An 18,137-nucleotide genomic window follows, 5' to 3' on the forward strand; every position below is an offset into this window, starting at 1 on the left:
TGCAGTTAATCATCATCAACTCTCAAAGAAAAGGACAAGAAGAATTAATTTTCTACAGATATTTTATTGAAGAACAGTTTTTTCTTCTGTTGCATGACATACCTTTTTTGAACAGTAAAATAAGGAAATTTTTGCTCCATAAATAACACAAGTTAGCCCTTATAGCTCAATCCAGCCAAAATGTGTGTAAAATAGTTAGTTCTATATTTACATTCTGTACCAAAATAGGAAACACATGTTCAAGGTCAGACACTTCTCTGAAAACAGTTGTTTTATCTCCAAGGTAAGCTTCACATTAAAAAGGCAACATTTGCACTTTGGAAGTCTGGTAGTATAAGATCACGCTATTCAGTGCACAAACAGCCCCAAATCCTGAAGAGCAGTACAAACATGCAAGCAGGCACTCACACATCCAGACAAGCAAAAACCAGGGGTTAATCTTGCAGGGAAAAGACCTTGAGCTGCTCAGCTGGCTGAAAAGTCACTCCTTGGAAATGCAGGGAAGGAAGGACATACACCTCCCTCTCTACTGAATATCCTCAAGCAGAAAGATTTGCAGGACAGGAAGATTTAAAACCAGCTGGCCCTCATAAGGGATTGTGGATACGTCTGCTCTCAGACATCAGTCTCCCCAGTTTACTAGTGCTCAGCAGAAAGAATGAGCTGCATTGGACTGACAGTCGATTATTGGGGGATATGATTCCCTTTCTGTAATTAACCTACATGGGGCCGTGACAGTCTCCCAAGACCTCAACTTATTTCAGGAGGAATGAATTGCTGCTTTTCAATGTGATTTTACTTGCTGCATTCTCCAGCCAGAAGTTATCCTTCCTCCTTATAATTGCAACACTAGAAAAATGTGTTCCTAAAGTATGACTTGCCTCAACTTCTAATTGAAATGATTTGAAGTACTGGGATCAAAAAAGACTGCAAGACTCATTTACTTCCCTAAGCAAACATGGAATGCTTTTAAAAAGTTAAGAAGTTAGAACTGTGGACACTATACACTGAAAATATTTCTGCTACAGATGAGCAAACTCATGCATCTCAGCACAACTTCCAGGGCTCCTGCTGCCCAGTTTTCCTGGTGGAAACACAAAGGCTTAAATGGGCTGTAGTTCCAAGTTTTCACACTTAAGAGATGCAACAGGAGGGACTCACCATGTGTGGTCAGGACATCTAACACAGCAAACTTTGCGTTTATTTAAAAGAATTCTGAATTTTACAGCAGAAACTACACTTAAGGCTACATAACTGATCTGTTTAAGCTACAATTTTAGCTGTGTTCTATACTAAAAAATGGCTTATGCTTCCTACTGTAGAAATTTTACTCTTAAAAACCTGAGACATGACTTTACTTAATTCATGTTAAGATCTGGAAGTTCACAGCAGGCTAAAAGCTGAATGCAAAGACAAACAGAACTGAGGTAGTCAACTTTGCTCAAATATTCTGTATGACAGCTACCAATTCATTGCCACTTTAAGTTGACACATTCCTTGGCAGTTCCCACAAGGCTACAGCCGCTTGCAGCTGCTAACCCACTGGTGGGATAGAAGATGTTGCATTTTTCCAACTAAAGTACCTTCCATGCCCGACCCCCCCAAAGTCATGTCCAGTTCTGCAGTTCACAGGCAGCTGAAGGGCTGCACAACAAAGAAATTACGACTGAAATCTCAGATTATTAAGGCAGTAGCAGTTTTACTTCACTGGATTCACTGATGCAGCTACTCAGCAGATACTGGTGAACCTGACCACAAGAGCTCCAACAGGCCGATTGATTTTTCCCTGTCAATACAAAGCACTATATCCCTGTTCTTTAATTAATGCACACAATTCAGACATAGGTAAGCATCAACTTCCTAAGCCGTCTTTCAGTTAATTCTCAGGAAGAGAGATTAAAAGAAGAAAAGCCATCAAGATAAACAACTGTGTAGAAGATAAAAATATTCAATTAAATATGACAAATCTCACACTTAGACAGGAGACCAGCATATCAAATACTGAGCACAATAAATTAACACTAGTTAAAAAGTTTAACAGTTATAAAGTTAACCAGAAAGTTCAGACAGTGCAAACATTTCACAGTAAGAGAAAAATAACCAGTAATTTCTTTTCAAGTATCAAAAGCATTGCTGTTGAGTGATACCATTTCAAACTGTATTATTGCACAACAGACGAAAAATACAGTATCAACCTCTGGGACCTAAGATGTATTCTCAAACCTTTATGTTTTCCAGGTATCAGTTTAGATTGACTGTTTTGTGGATATATTAAAATAATTATCACTTATCAATCTGAGTGCTTCATAATTCAATTTGTACAATTTTAAAGCATTTGAGTCCTGACTTGTATTGCTTCTCAGAGAGACCGATTTAAGGCTAGCCTAGGCCTAATTCACAGCAAACTTAACCTGCAGTTAAGAAGGAGAACTGTGCAAGGTGCTCTCAACTGTGATGTCTTCAGACAGTTTAAGGTTGCACCTCACTTGCCTCAGCAGTGCCATAAGAGTTTCTTTAAATAAAAAAAAAACAACAAACAAGTCCAGTAGGCACAAAGAATCTCTTACAATCATGACAGAAGTCCTATTATTAAAGTATAATTTTAGGTATATAAGTTTTACTCCATCTCCCTACCTTCCATTTAGGAAAGAGATCCAGTCACTGACAATTCTAATATCACAGAACATTTAACAAGCAGAGTAACATCACCTTTCTCCCTATATCTGCATTTTTTAGTGCACTGGGCATGTCTGCTCCCATAAATTGAACACTTTTCCAGCAGTGAAAATGGTTCTAAAAGGACAGACACTGGACTGAACCACAAAGAGTTTCTTTACCTCTGAACAGGATTATTTGTTACACATTATAGTCAGAAATGAATAAAAACATCCATGCAAGGGTCCTATGGAGCAGCTTGACAGATTTTACTTACTCCTTACCTTGACAGATTTTGCTCATTTCCTTCATCTTATATGTTTTGTCATCAAGTGATTAATTTGTAGCAAGGTGTGCCCTCATGCGCCTCAAACCATCTGATTCTCAACTTATTACAAATACTCACATAATCCATAGTATTTACATGTCCAAGAAAAAGGAGAGGAAAAAAAAAGGCAAACAGATTAGACTTTCCTTACACATTCAATATAGTTTTTGGTCTAGAGACATCAGTATGATCCTGTAAGATTATAGCTGCCATTGCTACTGGTTTGCTCTTCAACAACAAGTGAGAACATCTGCAGTAATATTCATAACTAGTTTTGAAACAATAATGCCATTACTCATTATTTGAAAAACAAACCAACAAAATAAAATATAATCATAAATCCTATCCTAAATTTACAGTCTGTAAATTTGGGATAGTATCAGTACTGAAATGCATTTGCTTAGCAAACTCTTGAGAATATTCAAACACGATGCATTAAATTTCACAGTAGAACTGGCACATGCTAAATGAAAATGGGATTGCTAGACAGTTGTCCTGGTTACCAGTCTGAAATTCCATTTTGTGCATGTAGGAAGATGTAATGAAACCCAAGAATTAGCTGCTTTACCTAGTATGAATTCTGAGGGGGCTCAAAGCTGCAGAATCCAGTTGTGGATGCAACTGTAAACCACTGGTCTATCCCATTACATTCTTTCCTCCCCCATAAATTGTAAGAATTGACAAAACAAATTACCAGCCTCTTCAGGCCTGGGTTATCAGCAATGATGACAACTGATTTTTACATGGCTTTTGACTAAACCACTGAGGTATATTTCCAATTTGAGGATGCTTTGCTACCAATCACACAACAGACATAACAAAAAAACCCAGCCCTCAGTCCTATTACAGAAGAGTTCTCATTTCAAATCTTGACTGAGTTGCCAGGTAGTCTAATACAGTTGGCAAAGTGGATCTTGTTACTGCGTCAAAAAAACCATAGGTTGCAATTCAGGAAAATACTGGCACTTACTGAGATGACAAGGTAAATTTTCCTCCTCTCAAAACTCTGTCTGCTTTTGTCAGCACCTCCCTGACTACTGTGTGCAGCGATACTTGCCAGAGAAGATGAGGTTCAGCAGGTGAGAACTGCCTGCAGAGATAAAACCCTTGTGCTCCACAGCAAGGAGTGCAGCATGAGGGGTATCATCTCAGAACTTCTTCTTGCCCCAAGCTCAAGTTTATGCGCAGAGAAACAATCCTGTTAGCAGGGGAACTAAGTTGGCCACCAGCAGCCAAAGGGTTACAACCAGGCTGGATGAGCAGGAGCACAAGTCTAAAATGAAAAAAAAAAAAAAAAATTATAAATGCTACGTTTAAAGACAAGATAAAATAACAAAGGGAACACTAAAAATCACCAAAGAGTTAAACTTCTTGACAAAACATTAACTGGTATTTAGTGAATTAGACTTTTTACCTTCCTGAAAAAGAAAACTGAATCTGATTTTTCTGCGTTACAACATAAACATTATCAGTAAGAGGTTATACAAGTGAGAACTCACTTTCCACCAAGGTGACAATTTTTAAGATTATAATAATGATATGGCCTTCAAAACACAGGTCAGATTTCCTGCTAAGTTCCCAGGCCAAAGCCGGATTTCTGGGATGATTACCAGAAGGAGACATGAAACGAAGGAGTTATGTTTCAGACACATTTCTCCTGTGTTAGTCACTATTCTGCATGACTGCACAGCAAAAAGCAGGGTACCTTTGCTATTTTCCTTTACCTCCTAAACCTGGGATCTTAAAATAGCCATGGCCTTCCCTTCCTATTCCTGACAGTCAGAGCTGACACAAACCTTGGACGTTTTCAGATATTTAATACTGAAGTTTCACTTCAGCAAATAAGGCAACCTACCAATGGGTGCAGCTCTTGTTAAGTTAGAAGCTGGAGGATCCCGCTCTGGGGGACAGGAGTCACAGAAGTCTGAACAGGCTGGGCAAATCAGATTGCCAACGTGTATCCAGCCATTTATCTGAATGCTCACAGTCAGCACCTGGCCTGAGCGGCTGCACAAGTACGCAGTGTCCTTGACCCACACATGCAGCCCTTGTAGAGAACATGAAACCTTAAAATAAAAGAGTCAAGTCTGTATTATGATTTATCATAAGCACAGATTAACTGCAAGTATTTTAATGCAGTCTGAGCAACTACTAGATTCAGGAATGCTTTAAAGCACTGACTATACTCTTTTTGTGCAATCATGCAAATCATCAGCTGAGAATGAGTAAAACTTGGCTTCTGCTAATGACTACTTCTGTAGAGTTGTGCAGTTACTGAACATGACACCATTAGTGAGATAGTCCCAAAGAAAATGAGGATAATGAGAAATAAGTGACATGTGCACAGTGCTTTCCACCTCTGAAAAATCAGTGAGTAATTAACATTAAGCTTCAACAACAGAACATTCCCTGAAAGTATTCCTTAGCTGAGGATAAAGTGTCACAGGAGTAAGATGAAGAATGTCCCTAGTGAGACTGGCAGCCATCCCAGCAGTCACACACTTATCTAAATTACAGGCTTATGGTTGGAAGATAATTGTTTTCAAAGTATGTTATATGATCTACAGATTTAAAGCAGAGAAAATCATGTCCAGTGTGCAGGTGCAAAATTCTCACAGTCACACCCTACATTTTAACCCCAACTTTTGCTTTAGGGTTATTAAAAAAAAAAAACCAAAAACCCAGCACATACTCACTTGATAACATCCACTACCCCAGTCAGGGTAACTGAGTTTCCTCCTGCACTGTTCCATAACAAAAGCGGATTTCTGAATAAGACACACAGAGTTTGGTCCGTATTTCTCTGCACCATAGTTTTTGGTAGGATCTAAGGTAGAAGGAATATACTGAATTGCAGCTTAACTAGAGGAACAGAAAACCCACATCAAATTAAAAGGCTATCTAATCAATGTTCCCACGTGCAATTCCAAGTTTGCTTCTGGAATATTTCAGACCCTTAATTATTATCAATTTGGGAATTATACCGTCTTGAAAAAAATGTGGGAATAAACACAAGATTTAAAAAACAAAGAAGTCAGCTAACCACAAAAAAAAAACCCCAACAAATAAGCACTTTGCATCAGAATTATGTAGGTATGTTTGCTCCGAGGGAATGCCTGCTGTGATTGCTGGCTTGAGGGCAGAGTGTGTTTGTTTGGTTGGTTTTGGGACAACTGCACAGACAGGTAATATCCTATAGCACCCTGGAGCTCTGCAGTACTGAACATCCATGCATTACTAAGAGACAAACCCATGTTGTGATAACTGGAAAAGCTCCTGGCCTTCAACAAAAAACCTATAAAGGTGGAAAGTGGAATTATGTTTCAGAGACTCAATAAACAACCTCCCCATCCTTTGTCTTGTATTTGGATCATTTGGGGTAAGTATCTGTTAATTTCTTTTGCAATTCTTGCATTAGATATGTGAGTTTGCCTCAGGTGTACAGAGTAGTTGTGCTATGCTTCTCACCATAGCACCGTGTTTACACACCTGGTGGTGTGAAACTTCACTAGTGAAGAAACACTCATGCAATTAGTTTGAATATGCAATCTCTGCAATACCACCCTGAAGTCCTGAATACTGACCTGGCTGGTTTTCAATTATTCTACAGTCTGAACTGCGTTGAAATTCACCACTTAAATGCCAGCTGAATTCCTGACTGAAGGGACAATAGTCAGCAATTTCTACTGAGCCACCATAGTAAGGTAATTCTTCTGCTGGTACTCCATTAAGATTGTCAAAGTACTGCAAAACAAAACATAGTAGTGAAGCAGTTCGTGCAAAGGCAAATGCACAACTGTGTTTTAAATAGAACAAATCACTACAGCTGCAAGAACATCAGCTGTTACTACTCAGGAATGCTATTAACAGCACCTCACAATACCCACGAACCAGATGAGCCAGGAATATTTAAGAATACGCAAATAATGCAGAGGTTCACATCTGCATATATCACTCCCAGCTTCTGCTCCTGATTCCCCTTTGTAATAATTTCATTCTTTGGGATGTAAACAGAACAGATTTCTTAGTGTGCAGTGACACAGGGCAGCAGACTGGGGGAAAAAATACCTCAGACAAGACATTCTGAGGGATTTCTGTTACACGGCAACATTTCTATCTGGCATTTGGCCAGATCCAACATCGTTTTCTTTTATTAAGATCACAAAGGGTTTTTACCACTCTTCAGACTCCTTGAAATAAACTAGGCAGACATTTTTCACAGTATCTACTGTCATATGCTAGTTCAGAAGAAAAAAAACCCAAAACAAATATAATCACCAGGCTGCAAAGCTCAACAATGAAAACGCTTCAGTTACTTGTAAAGTAGGGTCCATTATACCTGATATTCCTGAGGTAACTGCTTTGGAAATTTCTGCAAGTTGCACACTGCTACTGCTCTTTGGTCCTGTCTGCAGGTTAACTGCAAAGGATTACTCCTCAAAGTGTCGCAGTATGGACTTATTAATTGCTTCCTCAAAAACAAAAAGCAAACAAAAAAAATCAGAATAAAAATCACATCAAATCAATTAAACTGTTTTACATAAGCAGCCTGTCAAGACTGTTCCCATTCTCCCCTACACTCAGTCAATCACACGAAGAAACACTGACTGACCTCGTCTCTGGAGGCTAGTTTTTCTTATTTGTCTGGTTATGACCTTTCTGATTTAAAGAATATCAAGCCAGCAAACAAAGTTACAATGCACTCACCTATTTAGTTTTAATGATATTGCTTTGTAAACTTCAAAGAAAAAACCATACAAGCAAAACAGGCCCACTATGCAGCTGTGTCCTAGAAACGTATGAGGATTGTAAAGAACAAACAAGGTTGTAAGGAACAAACAAGGTAGGCTTGGTCTTGAAGATGGCTATCATCTCCTTCAGTTGCTTTAAGTACAGTCCAGTAATGCTAAATGACACAGGCTGCATTTCCAATTAAAAGGGACAAAGCAAGAAGGCAAACACTTTTAGAGTAAGTCCTACCCATCCTCTTTAAAGCACAGCTTTCTCATAGTGTAAATGCATTCTACACCCTAAGATGTTTGCCTCCGTATTTATTGTACTGGGGGGGATGCAGGGCAGCCTTCCTTGTTCATCTCCATCTACCTCTACTTCTTGTTACTGAGTTACAATTGAAGGACAACTGTAAGCAAGCATCAGGGTTTCCTCTTTATATTTATTTTTTTTTTAAAGACTGTATTCTTACTTTTGTCTCTTCTGGTCAATCCAGAATTTGCAGCTCTTCATTACAAAGTCACAGCCTTTATTGCGTCCCCAATCTAATTTCTCTGCCATGCTGTAATTAGCTTTATACCATCTGTAAAGGTATTTTGAAATGAGAATATAGTTACTTCAAAAATTACTGTTCTGATTAATAAAACAGCAGTTCAAAGAATTTCATATTATGCCTTAGGGTTTTCAAATTAAGAAAAGGGAAACGAGATCCCTTTCTGCCTATCAGAAAACATATTATGATTTCCCTATTTTTCAAGTCACAATGAACTAGAAGAAAATGTTGTGATCTGCAAAGGAACAATGCACACGAAAATGAAATTTTAGGCAATTTCTGCTTTCTATCTGCAAGAAGAGCTGAAAATAATAATCAATATGTACTGCATGCAACTGAAAGAAGACTTACATTAAGACAAAAAGTAAACATACGCTACAAACAGCACTTTGCATTGCAATGCCTGGCTTTTAAAGACTAGATTAAGAATGGGTTTTGAAACACATGAAGAAAAAATAACATACTAGGTATGACTCCTTGTCTAAAGTAATGCTAATTTATGATGACCATCTACTCTGCTGCAGAGGGATAAGTACAAGTGCATCAACTTGAAATAAAATCAAGTACAATGAAAACCAAACACAAGTAAACCAAAACCCGCTCCCCCCACTCTTAATTCTTACCCTGTGTCTTCCATTAATGCTAAGGTGATTCTGGAAAAGACTCGATTCTGAGTGTGGGATCCAGTCATTGCTTCATTCTGAAAGTTATCAGTTATGATTGGTAAGCTGCTCAAAATCATTGTTGTAAGAAAATGCTTCTTGTGAAAAAGCATTTTATTTCTGGTCTCTTTTTACTGTTGACACTCAAATCCCATACTCTGTCATTAAAGGACTGTCCTGAAGCATTACCCTTCTTGTTTACCTCACTGCATAAAACAACCACTAGAAAAAGTACGTCTGCCAAAAATACCACACAGCACAAAGTTACAAATAAAAACTAGCTTAAATGTCAAGAGAGAAATAAGTGTTTCCTTAATCAGGCATGGTTCTAGAGGAGACATGGCAAAAGTTAAACCCAGGGCACATGAATAAAGACAAAGTCCTGGTAATGAATAGAATGATCAAGTATTTAAGAGGCAGAGGGCAACAAAACTCAAAGGAATACCCCCTTTGCCCCAAAAAGGGAGCAAACCCTCTCAAAAGGGTAAATGGCAGACAGGAGTAAGAGACATTTAGCTTTTCAGTAATCACCTGATTTCAAACTCATACTCTGAGACTTAGCAAGAAGGCTAAAAGACAGATGTATCTGGAAATTGAACATCTAAGTATTTAATTGGACTATTAAATTGGACATTTAAGTATTAAGTACTGTTTGTGATGTATCTCAGTGAGGTTTGATACCCCTGTATTTTCAAGGCTCCAGTAAGTACCACAATAAACCTAAAAATAAAGGCATGGGGAGCAGACATTCCCACATCCCCTTCCATTCCTACTATCAGCACAAACCTCCAACAACCTCTTCTCCCAGTGATTGAGCTCAGTACCCATGCCACCTTGATTTTCAAGCTCCATTCCCTCTAGAATTGGACAATTAAAATGTTTTCGGGCTTCTTCCTAAAAAGAAAACATTTCAACACAACTCTCAAAACACTGAGATGGATACCCACATGCAGTCCTAGTGCTCTAGAATTATCTATTAAAAGTATTTCAGCATTTCTTTTTCTATCATTTTGTTTTCTACTCAAAGGCTAAGTAAGCACCCCAACAGCAAGCCTATCACACTATCTATTCATCTCCTTGAAAGAAATGAGCAAAACCAGGAGTAATTAATCCATGTTTGCTCTATACACTCTGTTACATTCAAAACAAAAAGATTATTTGTGGCGAAATGTGATTAACACTATGACTTATTTCCAAATCCAGTTTGTTACACATGAGCATATGTTCTGTTGGGGGCACAAAGAGAGAGTCTGAGGCGTGGGAAGCAAGAAAGACTTCCAAAAATCCTTGAGGAATTTCTTTTTAAACATGACAAAATATTAATATTAAAGGAGCAGGAGGTGTCTTAAATCTGTAGGAAAACATCTAAAGAGTACGACTAAGGAACTTCTTCAACATCAGTTTTGCTTAACCTTGAATAATTTACTTTCCAGTCCCTTCATTGTCTCTTACTTTGTCAATTATTTATTTCATACTGTCTGTCACCCATTTTCCACTTTATTTCAGGTACACCCTCTCAGTTACACAGTGTTAATGGCATAGGCTTTGGATCAAACTTTCAGGGAAGAATATTCAATGTTAGGCTATTACTTCTTCAAGGATAAGAAATATTTATGACTTAAGAACATGATGGTAACCTGGGCATACAAAGCTTGAAAGGTAATGCACACGTACCACTACCCGAGGTGTCACCAGAAGATGAACAGCATGGCGCAGCATTTTACCACCACGTATGTCCCACAACCTCACTGCTTTATGAACGACTTTATTGCTCCACTGATACAAACCTAGGCTGTAAGGAGAAGGTTTGGTTACAAATCTTTCCCACAGAGACACATTACTGTGCAAAGATCTATCTCCATAAGAAACAGAATCATAGATAATCTTTATACTCCCTCGTGCTTCCTAAAGTTAAAAATTTTATTATGCAGCATTTCTCCTTTTTAAGATATGTATTTATTATACACACAACTCTGATTTAACAAGGCAGAGTAAGATTATTAAAAATACAGTCTATAGACTCAAGACGTATTTTCTACAGTTACCAAAAATGTAAAAAATTAAATAAAAATCCTCAGTATTGCTATCATAAAAAAACAAAGCTCTCTACCCTTCCACCTCCTAAAAGAACATCTACAGTACCAACTAAACAAAGAAAAAAGAATGCAAACTGCTCATTCTGTAAAAAATCAGAAAATTCACACAGCAGATTACACACAGTGTCAGTTCTGCATAACCATAAACTTTGAATGATACAAGTCTTAAAAATGAACTGCACTGATATTGGACAGCACGGGTAATTGTAATGCTTAACGTCAAGCCTTCTGATAAATGAAATCCTGTCTTAGTTTGTGGATATGTGGACAATATAAGTGCTCCATGGCAATGTAAAGAAAGATTAGAAAACCACCCCACACCACTGTTTGAACATAACAAAGGAAAGTAATTCAAATAATGGAATGAAGTTGGGTTTTCAACAGGCAAGAATACATCCTAAAAAAGCAACACAAAAACATCCTTCAGTGGGACTACCAAGAGGTCCAAAAAATATGTAATACCTTTCATTAAAAGGAGGAAGTCCATCTGCAAATCTTGGAGTCAAAGGTTTTCCATCATCATCACGATAAAATGCAAACAGTCCAGCAGAGAAACCCTTGAAGTTAAAAAACAAACACACAGAAACCTTTGGTAAGACATTCATATACACAGTCAAACACCATGAAAGAGTTCCCACACCCACCACTGTCACGCTGGAAGTACAACACTCCAAGGCAATTAGCACAAATTGAAGGAGGCAAAGCAAGAGCTTTCCTCCACCAAACATTCTTCTTTGGCAACAAGCTGGAGGCATGTGAGGAAGGAGGCACCAATCTCAAGGCAACATTTTATCAACCCTTACCAGTGCATGGATTATCTCGTGCTTCACTGTAGACAACATGCCAACAAATTCCTGAGCTTGTGTTGAAATCATGTTTGGACACAAGTTAGCATATCCTGCTATTGGCCTGGAAGACAGTTTCAAAATTAAATGGTTTTCAGTAAAATACTACAAAACTCAAATCATTATTCACTTAAAGCAGCACAAGATTTAAAGAAGATGTAGACTAATGTAAAAATATGTCCTTCCTAATCATTTATAAAAATCTGTTAACAATACAGTGACTAGTTTACTGGTGGGATGGGGTCAATCAATCTCTATATTCAGTATTCTGCACAGATGTCAGTGACAATAATGCAAGAGACCTGAATTTTAGGTAAGATCCTAGTGAGGTACAAAGTCTGTAACAGTGACTGCAACTGAAATGGAAACAAAAGCCATGTAAGTAGGAACTTGCACTCTAAGTTTGTGAAATCATGACATTCACCTCAACAGAAACAGGATCTTGAGGTAAAGTTTAGCATTAACAGTGGAGGATCAGCTTTGAGTCATGTGCCTCAACTTTGCTGAGTTAAGCACTATTTGATGGGTTTGTTGATTTTACATAAATGCAGCGCTTGTCTAAGTCAATAATGACTCCTGCTTTGTTATACAAAAAAGGCAAACAATCAAATTCCACACCTGAACAATTAAAAAACTTCAAAGTTTAATGAAAAAGAGATTTGCAACAGAGGGAATACTTGCCTGTCCATTTCAGCTTCCAGTTGGCAGTAGGCTGCATATGCAATGATATTTTCATGGCCACACCTTTCAGTAGTGAGAGCACTAACGTAGAGCAAAAAGTCAGCATCTCGAACCCCTTCCTGCTCAGGTGAGCCTGTGGGCCTGCGGTGCCAGTCATTGTCATTGTACACCCTGCATTGCTTTACAATGTTCAAATGGAACAATTAAAATACTTATGACCAAAATTTTGCATGACACAATTCAATTAGCTTGAATCCAAGAAGAAATCCTGCTGCAAGACAGCAGAAGAGAAGAAAATGCCCTGTGAAGAACAGTAAACAAAGCCAGAGCCAAGGAATAACTTTCAAATGACTAGCTCTTTTTATTTATCACACACAAGGAAGGTGGCAGCTTAAAACAAAACAAAACAAAAGCCTGCCAAGCTTCCCAGAATTAGCATCCTGTACTTCCTATAAATTAAAAAAAATATATTGTCCCACAAAACTAGTATACATAAGTAGCAATAGCATTTCTCATGTAATCTGCTATGTTTTTAGTGATATAGTTGAAATTTCCAAGTTAAAGAAAAGAAAACCAGAAATCTACTGATCACATACTGTAGTTGAATCAAAAAGTCATGCAAGAAAACAAGTCTGAAGCATTTCTTGCACCATGCTCCTGAGTCAGTGGATAACCTCTTGAAACATGGTCTTCAAAAATCAACTACCAACTCGTGAAAATCCAACTCATTGACCGAGGTGAATAACAAAGTGACTAGTGGCAACTTAGCAAGCTCCAAATCTCATCCTCTCTGTACAGGCCATTAAAACACAGGCTCAGAAGATAGCAACCAGTTTTATCTGAATTTTGATTCAACAACACAAACTACAGAAACTCACACAAATTTAAGTTGATCCATTCTTTCATTCAGACTTAGAGATCTCCAGCAAACAGGTTACTTATGCACAGTTACCAACATTCACTTTTTCATTAATTACCATAAATAGTAATATTTCAAAGATTAGGAAACACTTGGATAGCTGAGCTTACCTGGAGGTGTTTCTCAGGAACTATAACTGGCCCACACCTTGTATAGTCTGCACAGGCTTTTTGGCAATATCTGTGAGGGTCAGCTTTCCTCCTTAAATATTGGTTTGTCACACATTGCCTTCAATGAAACATGGGACAGTCAACACTTTTATTATTAAAAGAGAACTATAGAATAGTCTTACAGCACTATATTGGTACTTAATATAACTTGCACAGTGAAAATTGTTAATTACCCTGCCAGGGAAGACATAATGCTTCCAATTGTTAATGGAGTATCCACAGGTTCAAAGAGAGATTAGGAAAAGGTTCATAAATGAGGGTACACATAAAAGAGAACTGGCAGCATGTATAGCTTTGAACATCTTTGCTATAACAAATGCAGGTTGTCATACATGAAACCCCTAATTGTGCTTGGTCTTTGCATATTAAGTGCTTTAATTAATTAATTCTGAGTTAAATATTTTTAAATTGAATGTTAAAATTAACCCATCAGCCCAGGTACAAAAATCAAGTTCCATTATCAGTGTTTTCAATTGTTCAAAGTAGTTTATTAAGAGAGTTGCACCCTTCCCAGTTAAAAATTCCCCAGTTAAAAATCCCAACTTATGCTCCCCTTTCAAACTTCAAACCACCTGTACACCATAAGAGTTATCTTTCCTGTGTTTACTGTAGACTTTTACAAGTGTTTTAAGATGTGTTGGATGTATTTTAATACTTTTTTTAGGTGTTTTTACTTGCACTTTGGTTCCAAGGCTAACTCCAAAAAAAACCCCAGTTCTAACAGCCAGCAGCTATTTTTAGCCCCATAACCCTTACCCTGGAGGCAAGCTCCGTGGCAACCTGAATTTTAATGATGGCATTTTAGCACCCTTATCTCAACTAATACCACCCCTCTGACAACGATGAGCCATTGGTGGACGGAGATGATCAGTCAAAGGGAAAGCACCCATCACTTTAAACTGAAGGGGCGGGCTGTGGGTGGGCCGTGGGCGGGCTCTGGGCGGACTGGGGCGGAGCAAAGGCACTATAAAATACCGAGACAGCGAAGCGCCCCATCTCGCTCTCTGCAGGCTAGCTGGGTGGGTGCCAGTGCTGGGCGTTAAAAGCCTTACTCCTATTAAGGAGCCTTTAATAATTTTTTTTCCTGACTTTTGGACCAGCTAAAAGTCAGCCCTGCAAGTCCTTTTCTCTACCTGAGGTCCAGTGCTGTCTAAGCCAGATGTCAAATCCCTGTGCTCCTGGAGCATACCATCTACCGAGCCATAGGATCCCAAATTTTTATATTTTTCTAATTTCTGTAATTTTTCAATTTTTCTGTTTTCAATAAATTATTTTAGTTTTTTTTTTAACTAAGAGTTGTCTCGTTTCTCACAATTATTAGAAGAGAACTATAGAATAGTCTTACAGCACTATATTGGTACTTAATATAACTTGCACAGTGAAAATTGTTGATTACCCTGCCAGGGAAGACATAATGCTTCCAGTTGTTAGTGGAGCATCCACAGGTTCAAAGAGAGATTAGGAAAATGTTCATAAATGAGGGAACACATAAAAGAGAACTGGCAGCATGTATAGCTTTGAACATCTTTGCTATAACAAATGCAGGTGTTGCTTGGGGAAGGTTGGCAGATTCGTAAAAGAGCATCTGCCACCCCCACTGGATCAGATGGGTCACTGATCAGATTCAGCAGGGCACTTCTTACTCTTACTCTAATATTCTTTTAAAGGCTATGCAGCACAACATTAAATATCAAACATAGCAAGTGATTTTCAGCACTTTCACATACCTGCTCAGCAATATAGCACCTACAGATTTGCGCACTTGAAACGTCTTCTCCAAATAAGATATAGCTTGTGGGAAGAGTTTGTTCTGAAAAGAACAGAAATCAGAGTCACCCAGCAGCAGTGCAGACACAACTCACCCCAAAGGCATTAACTACCAAGTTACATGAAACTTGCTAGATATTGTGGTATAGCAGAATAGGGGAAAGCCTGGCTCTCTAAGAAGTTCAATTATTATCAACATATTTACGAGACACTTTGTTTCAGTATTCCCATATTTTGTTATTGGAATGACAAAATGGGAAGGAAACCAGTACTAATCAGAATGTACAGCTTCAAAGAGGCTTTTAACAAATATATATACACATTTCTCACTAGTATCTTCGCACCTTGGGAAATAGCAAACACCTGTCGAACAACATGCAACAGAACTCTGGAATCATTTGTAGTGGAGGTATAATCTATACACAAAGCTTTGGTTTTCTGGACTAGAGGAATATTAAATTGCTGGCATTCAAGGTTTTAGTTAAACTAGCCTTAGACTTCATCCATGTAGTAAATTATATACAAACAAAAAGGGAAAGGAAACATAACGTACCTTTATAAGCTGTCTTTTCTCAGGCAGCAAACTATATTTAAAAACAAAACATACGAGCTTTAGTTAATAAGGTTTCCGTTCTCAGCCATGGAGGAAAAAAAATCTGCCATAACATTATACTCACTCCTCAACGCTTCTGTCATATACAGTCTTTATTCTTAGCTGTTGATCCACGTTTCTCTTCGAGACGTGATTTTCCTTGAGAGGAACTTGATAGACAACCTGGCAGGGAGAGGCATGAGGCGCTGGATGAGGCAGCTCGCCCGGACAGACACAGCACCCCACGGCCCCGGGCCCTCGGCTCCCTCTCGCCACAGCAGCACCGCTCGGTGCCAGCCACTTCCAGCCCTTCCCTCACCGGCAATGGGACGCTCTGCGCCCCCTGCCGTCATTAGCGCCCACAGACGAGGCGGCGGGGCCAGACCCGGCACAGCCCGGCCCGGGAAAGCCGAGAAGGGACGGATCCAAGAGCGGGAACGGCCAACGGGGGAGCCTCTGCTCCCCAACACCCCTCGGAGCCACCTGAAGACCCCCGGCCGCCCCACCTGGTCGCTGCTGGGTACGCGGTGGTCACAGGAGGAAGAGGCAGAAGCTGAGGGAGGCAGCGGCAGGACCAGCAGGAGCCCAGCGGTGAAGGCGGCAAGCGGCGGGCGCCAGCATCGGGTGAACCGGGCGCGCCCGCCGCCCGGCTCGGCGGCCATTTTGGAGTGCCCCTCCGCCGCGTCGCCATGGAGTCAGCCCCGGGGGAGCGGCCTCCGCCAATGGGCGGGCAGAGAGGGCGGGGCGGGAGCGGCGGGCGCTTCTGATTGGGCGTGGAGCCGCAAGGGGCGGGGTCAGGGGCTGAGCGGGAGGGAGCGGCGGCGGCGGGTGCGAGCGGTGCGGCCCAGAGGCGGAGGGGCAGGAAGGGGGGAAAGAGCGGCCGGGTAACCGAGGCCGAGCGCTGACCCAGCACCGCCAAGACCACCATTAAAGCATCTCCCCAAGCGCTACCTCTACACGGTTTTTGAACGCTTCCACCGCCTCCCTGGGCAGCTCACTCCAATGCTCGACCACCCTTTCTGTGAAGGAGTTTTTCCTAATGTGCAACCTAAACCCTGGAGGCCGTTTCCTCTTATCCTATCGCTTATAACCTGGGAGAAGAGCCCGACCCTAGGCTGGCTACAACCTCCTGTCAGGGAGTTGTAGAGAGCCCCCCCCAGCTCCCTCAGCTGCTCCTCATCAGACTCGTGCTCCAGACCCTTTCCCAGCTCTGTTCCCTTCTCTGGACATGCTCTGGCACCTCAATGTCTTCGTCATGATGGGCCCAAAATTAAACACAGAGTTTGAGGTGCTTCACAGTGCCCAACACAGGGAACGGTCACTGCCCTGGTCCTGTGGCCACGCTATTGCTGGTACAAGCCAGGAGGATGTCATTAGCCTTCTTGGCCACCTGGGCACACACTGGCTCATATACAGCCATCTGTCAAACAGCACCCCCAACTCCTTTTGAGCCTGGGATTTCATTTTTCGTACACAACACGGCCTTCTTCCAGCTTCTCAGTCCACAAACACGGTACAACAGGGTATCCCCAAGTTTCCAGTAGGGAAACAACTAGAGAAACTTTTACCACCACCACCACTGATAAAAGGTATCTGGGTTTTTGTAGTCCTTCATCTTGCAGCTCCTCCTGCTTTCCAAGGTGTTCAGGTATAAAGAGGGCCACACAAATAGAAAGCACTGTGTCCTGGCTCACCCGGCTGCTTGGTGACAGCAAGCGGAGAAGCTGGTGGATAGCTGGTGCTTTCAGCTAAACCTAGTTACTCTGGCTGCTGAAGTGTCTCCACGACACAGAAAAGCACCCAAAAAGCAGAGAAAGGAGAAAAGCATCCTCACCTTTACACAGGGAGCAAAATCTATTAAAGCAGGAGTGGATAAAACTCTCCTTTAAATGGGATTTTATGCAGGACATGCATCTGAAGTGCTGCATGGGCACTTGCTGTGAAAACCAGGAATTTTTTACATTGCAATCTACAGATGCTGTAAACCCTTTTCTTCTTTGCAGGCAATGAGAACATCATGGTGAAGTTTTAAGACATTGTGGCAGCTGGTTGCAGCACGGGTCTTTTTTCGACCAAGGCAAAATAATTTCACCTGGAATTTGTACGCACAAATCACGTCACTCAGACAATACAAGAAA

At 40.2% G+C, this 18,137-nt stretch overlaps 1 protein-coding gene across 1 annotated transcript; it reads right to left on the reverse strand.

The window, feature by feature from the left end:
* Positions 1 to 44: 44 nt before the first annotated feature.
* On the reverse strand, positions 45 to 16,686 carry LMLN (leishmanolysin like peptidase). The gene is made up of 17 exons (XM_032114197.1): positions 16,506 to 16,686; positions 16,085 to 16,182; positions 15,961 to 15,991; positions 15,368 to 15,450; positions 13,581 to 13,698; positions 12,552 to 12,730; positions 11,829 to 11,934; positions 11,488 to 11,582; positions 10,604 to 10,721; positions 9,716 to 9,823; positions 8,891 to 8,967; positions 8,187 to 8,297; positions 7,323 to 7,455; positions 6,568 to 6,727; positions 5,680 to 5,810; positions 4,839 to 5,049; positions 45 to 4,256 (listed from the first exon to the last, which is right to left on the reverse strand). The coding sequence occupies exons 1-17, from the start codon at positions 16,659 to 16,661 to the stop codon at positions 4,162 to 4,164; spliced, it is 2,010 nt and encodes a 669-aa protein (XP_031970088.1). The 5' UTR covers positions 16,662 to 16,686; the 3' UTR covers positions 45 to 4,161.
* Between the last annotated feature and the right edge of the window lie 1,451 nt (positions 16,687 to 18,137).

Source organism: Corvus moneduloides, chromosome 7, assembly GCF_009650955.1.
Source record: "Corvus moneduloides isolate bCorMon1 chromosome 7, bCorMon1.pri, whole genome shotgun sequence".
Classification (NCBI taxonomy): Eukaryota; Metazoa; Chordata; class Aves; order Passeriformes; family Corvidae; genus Corvus; species Corvus moneduloides.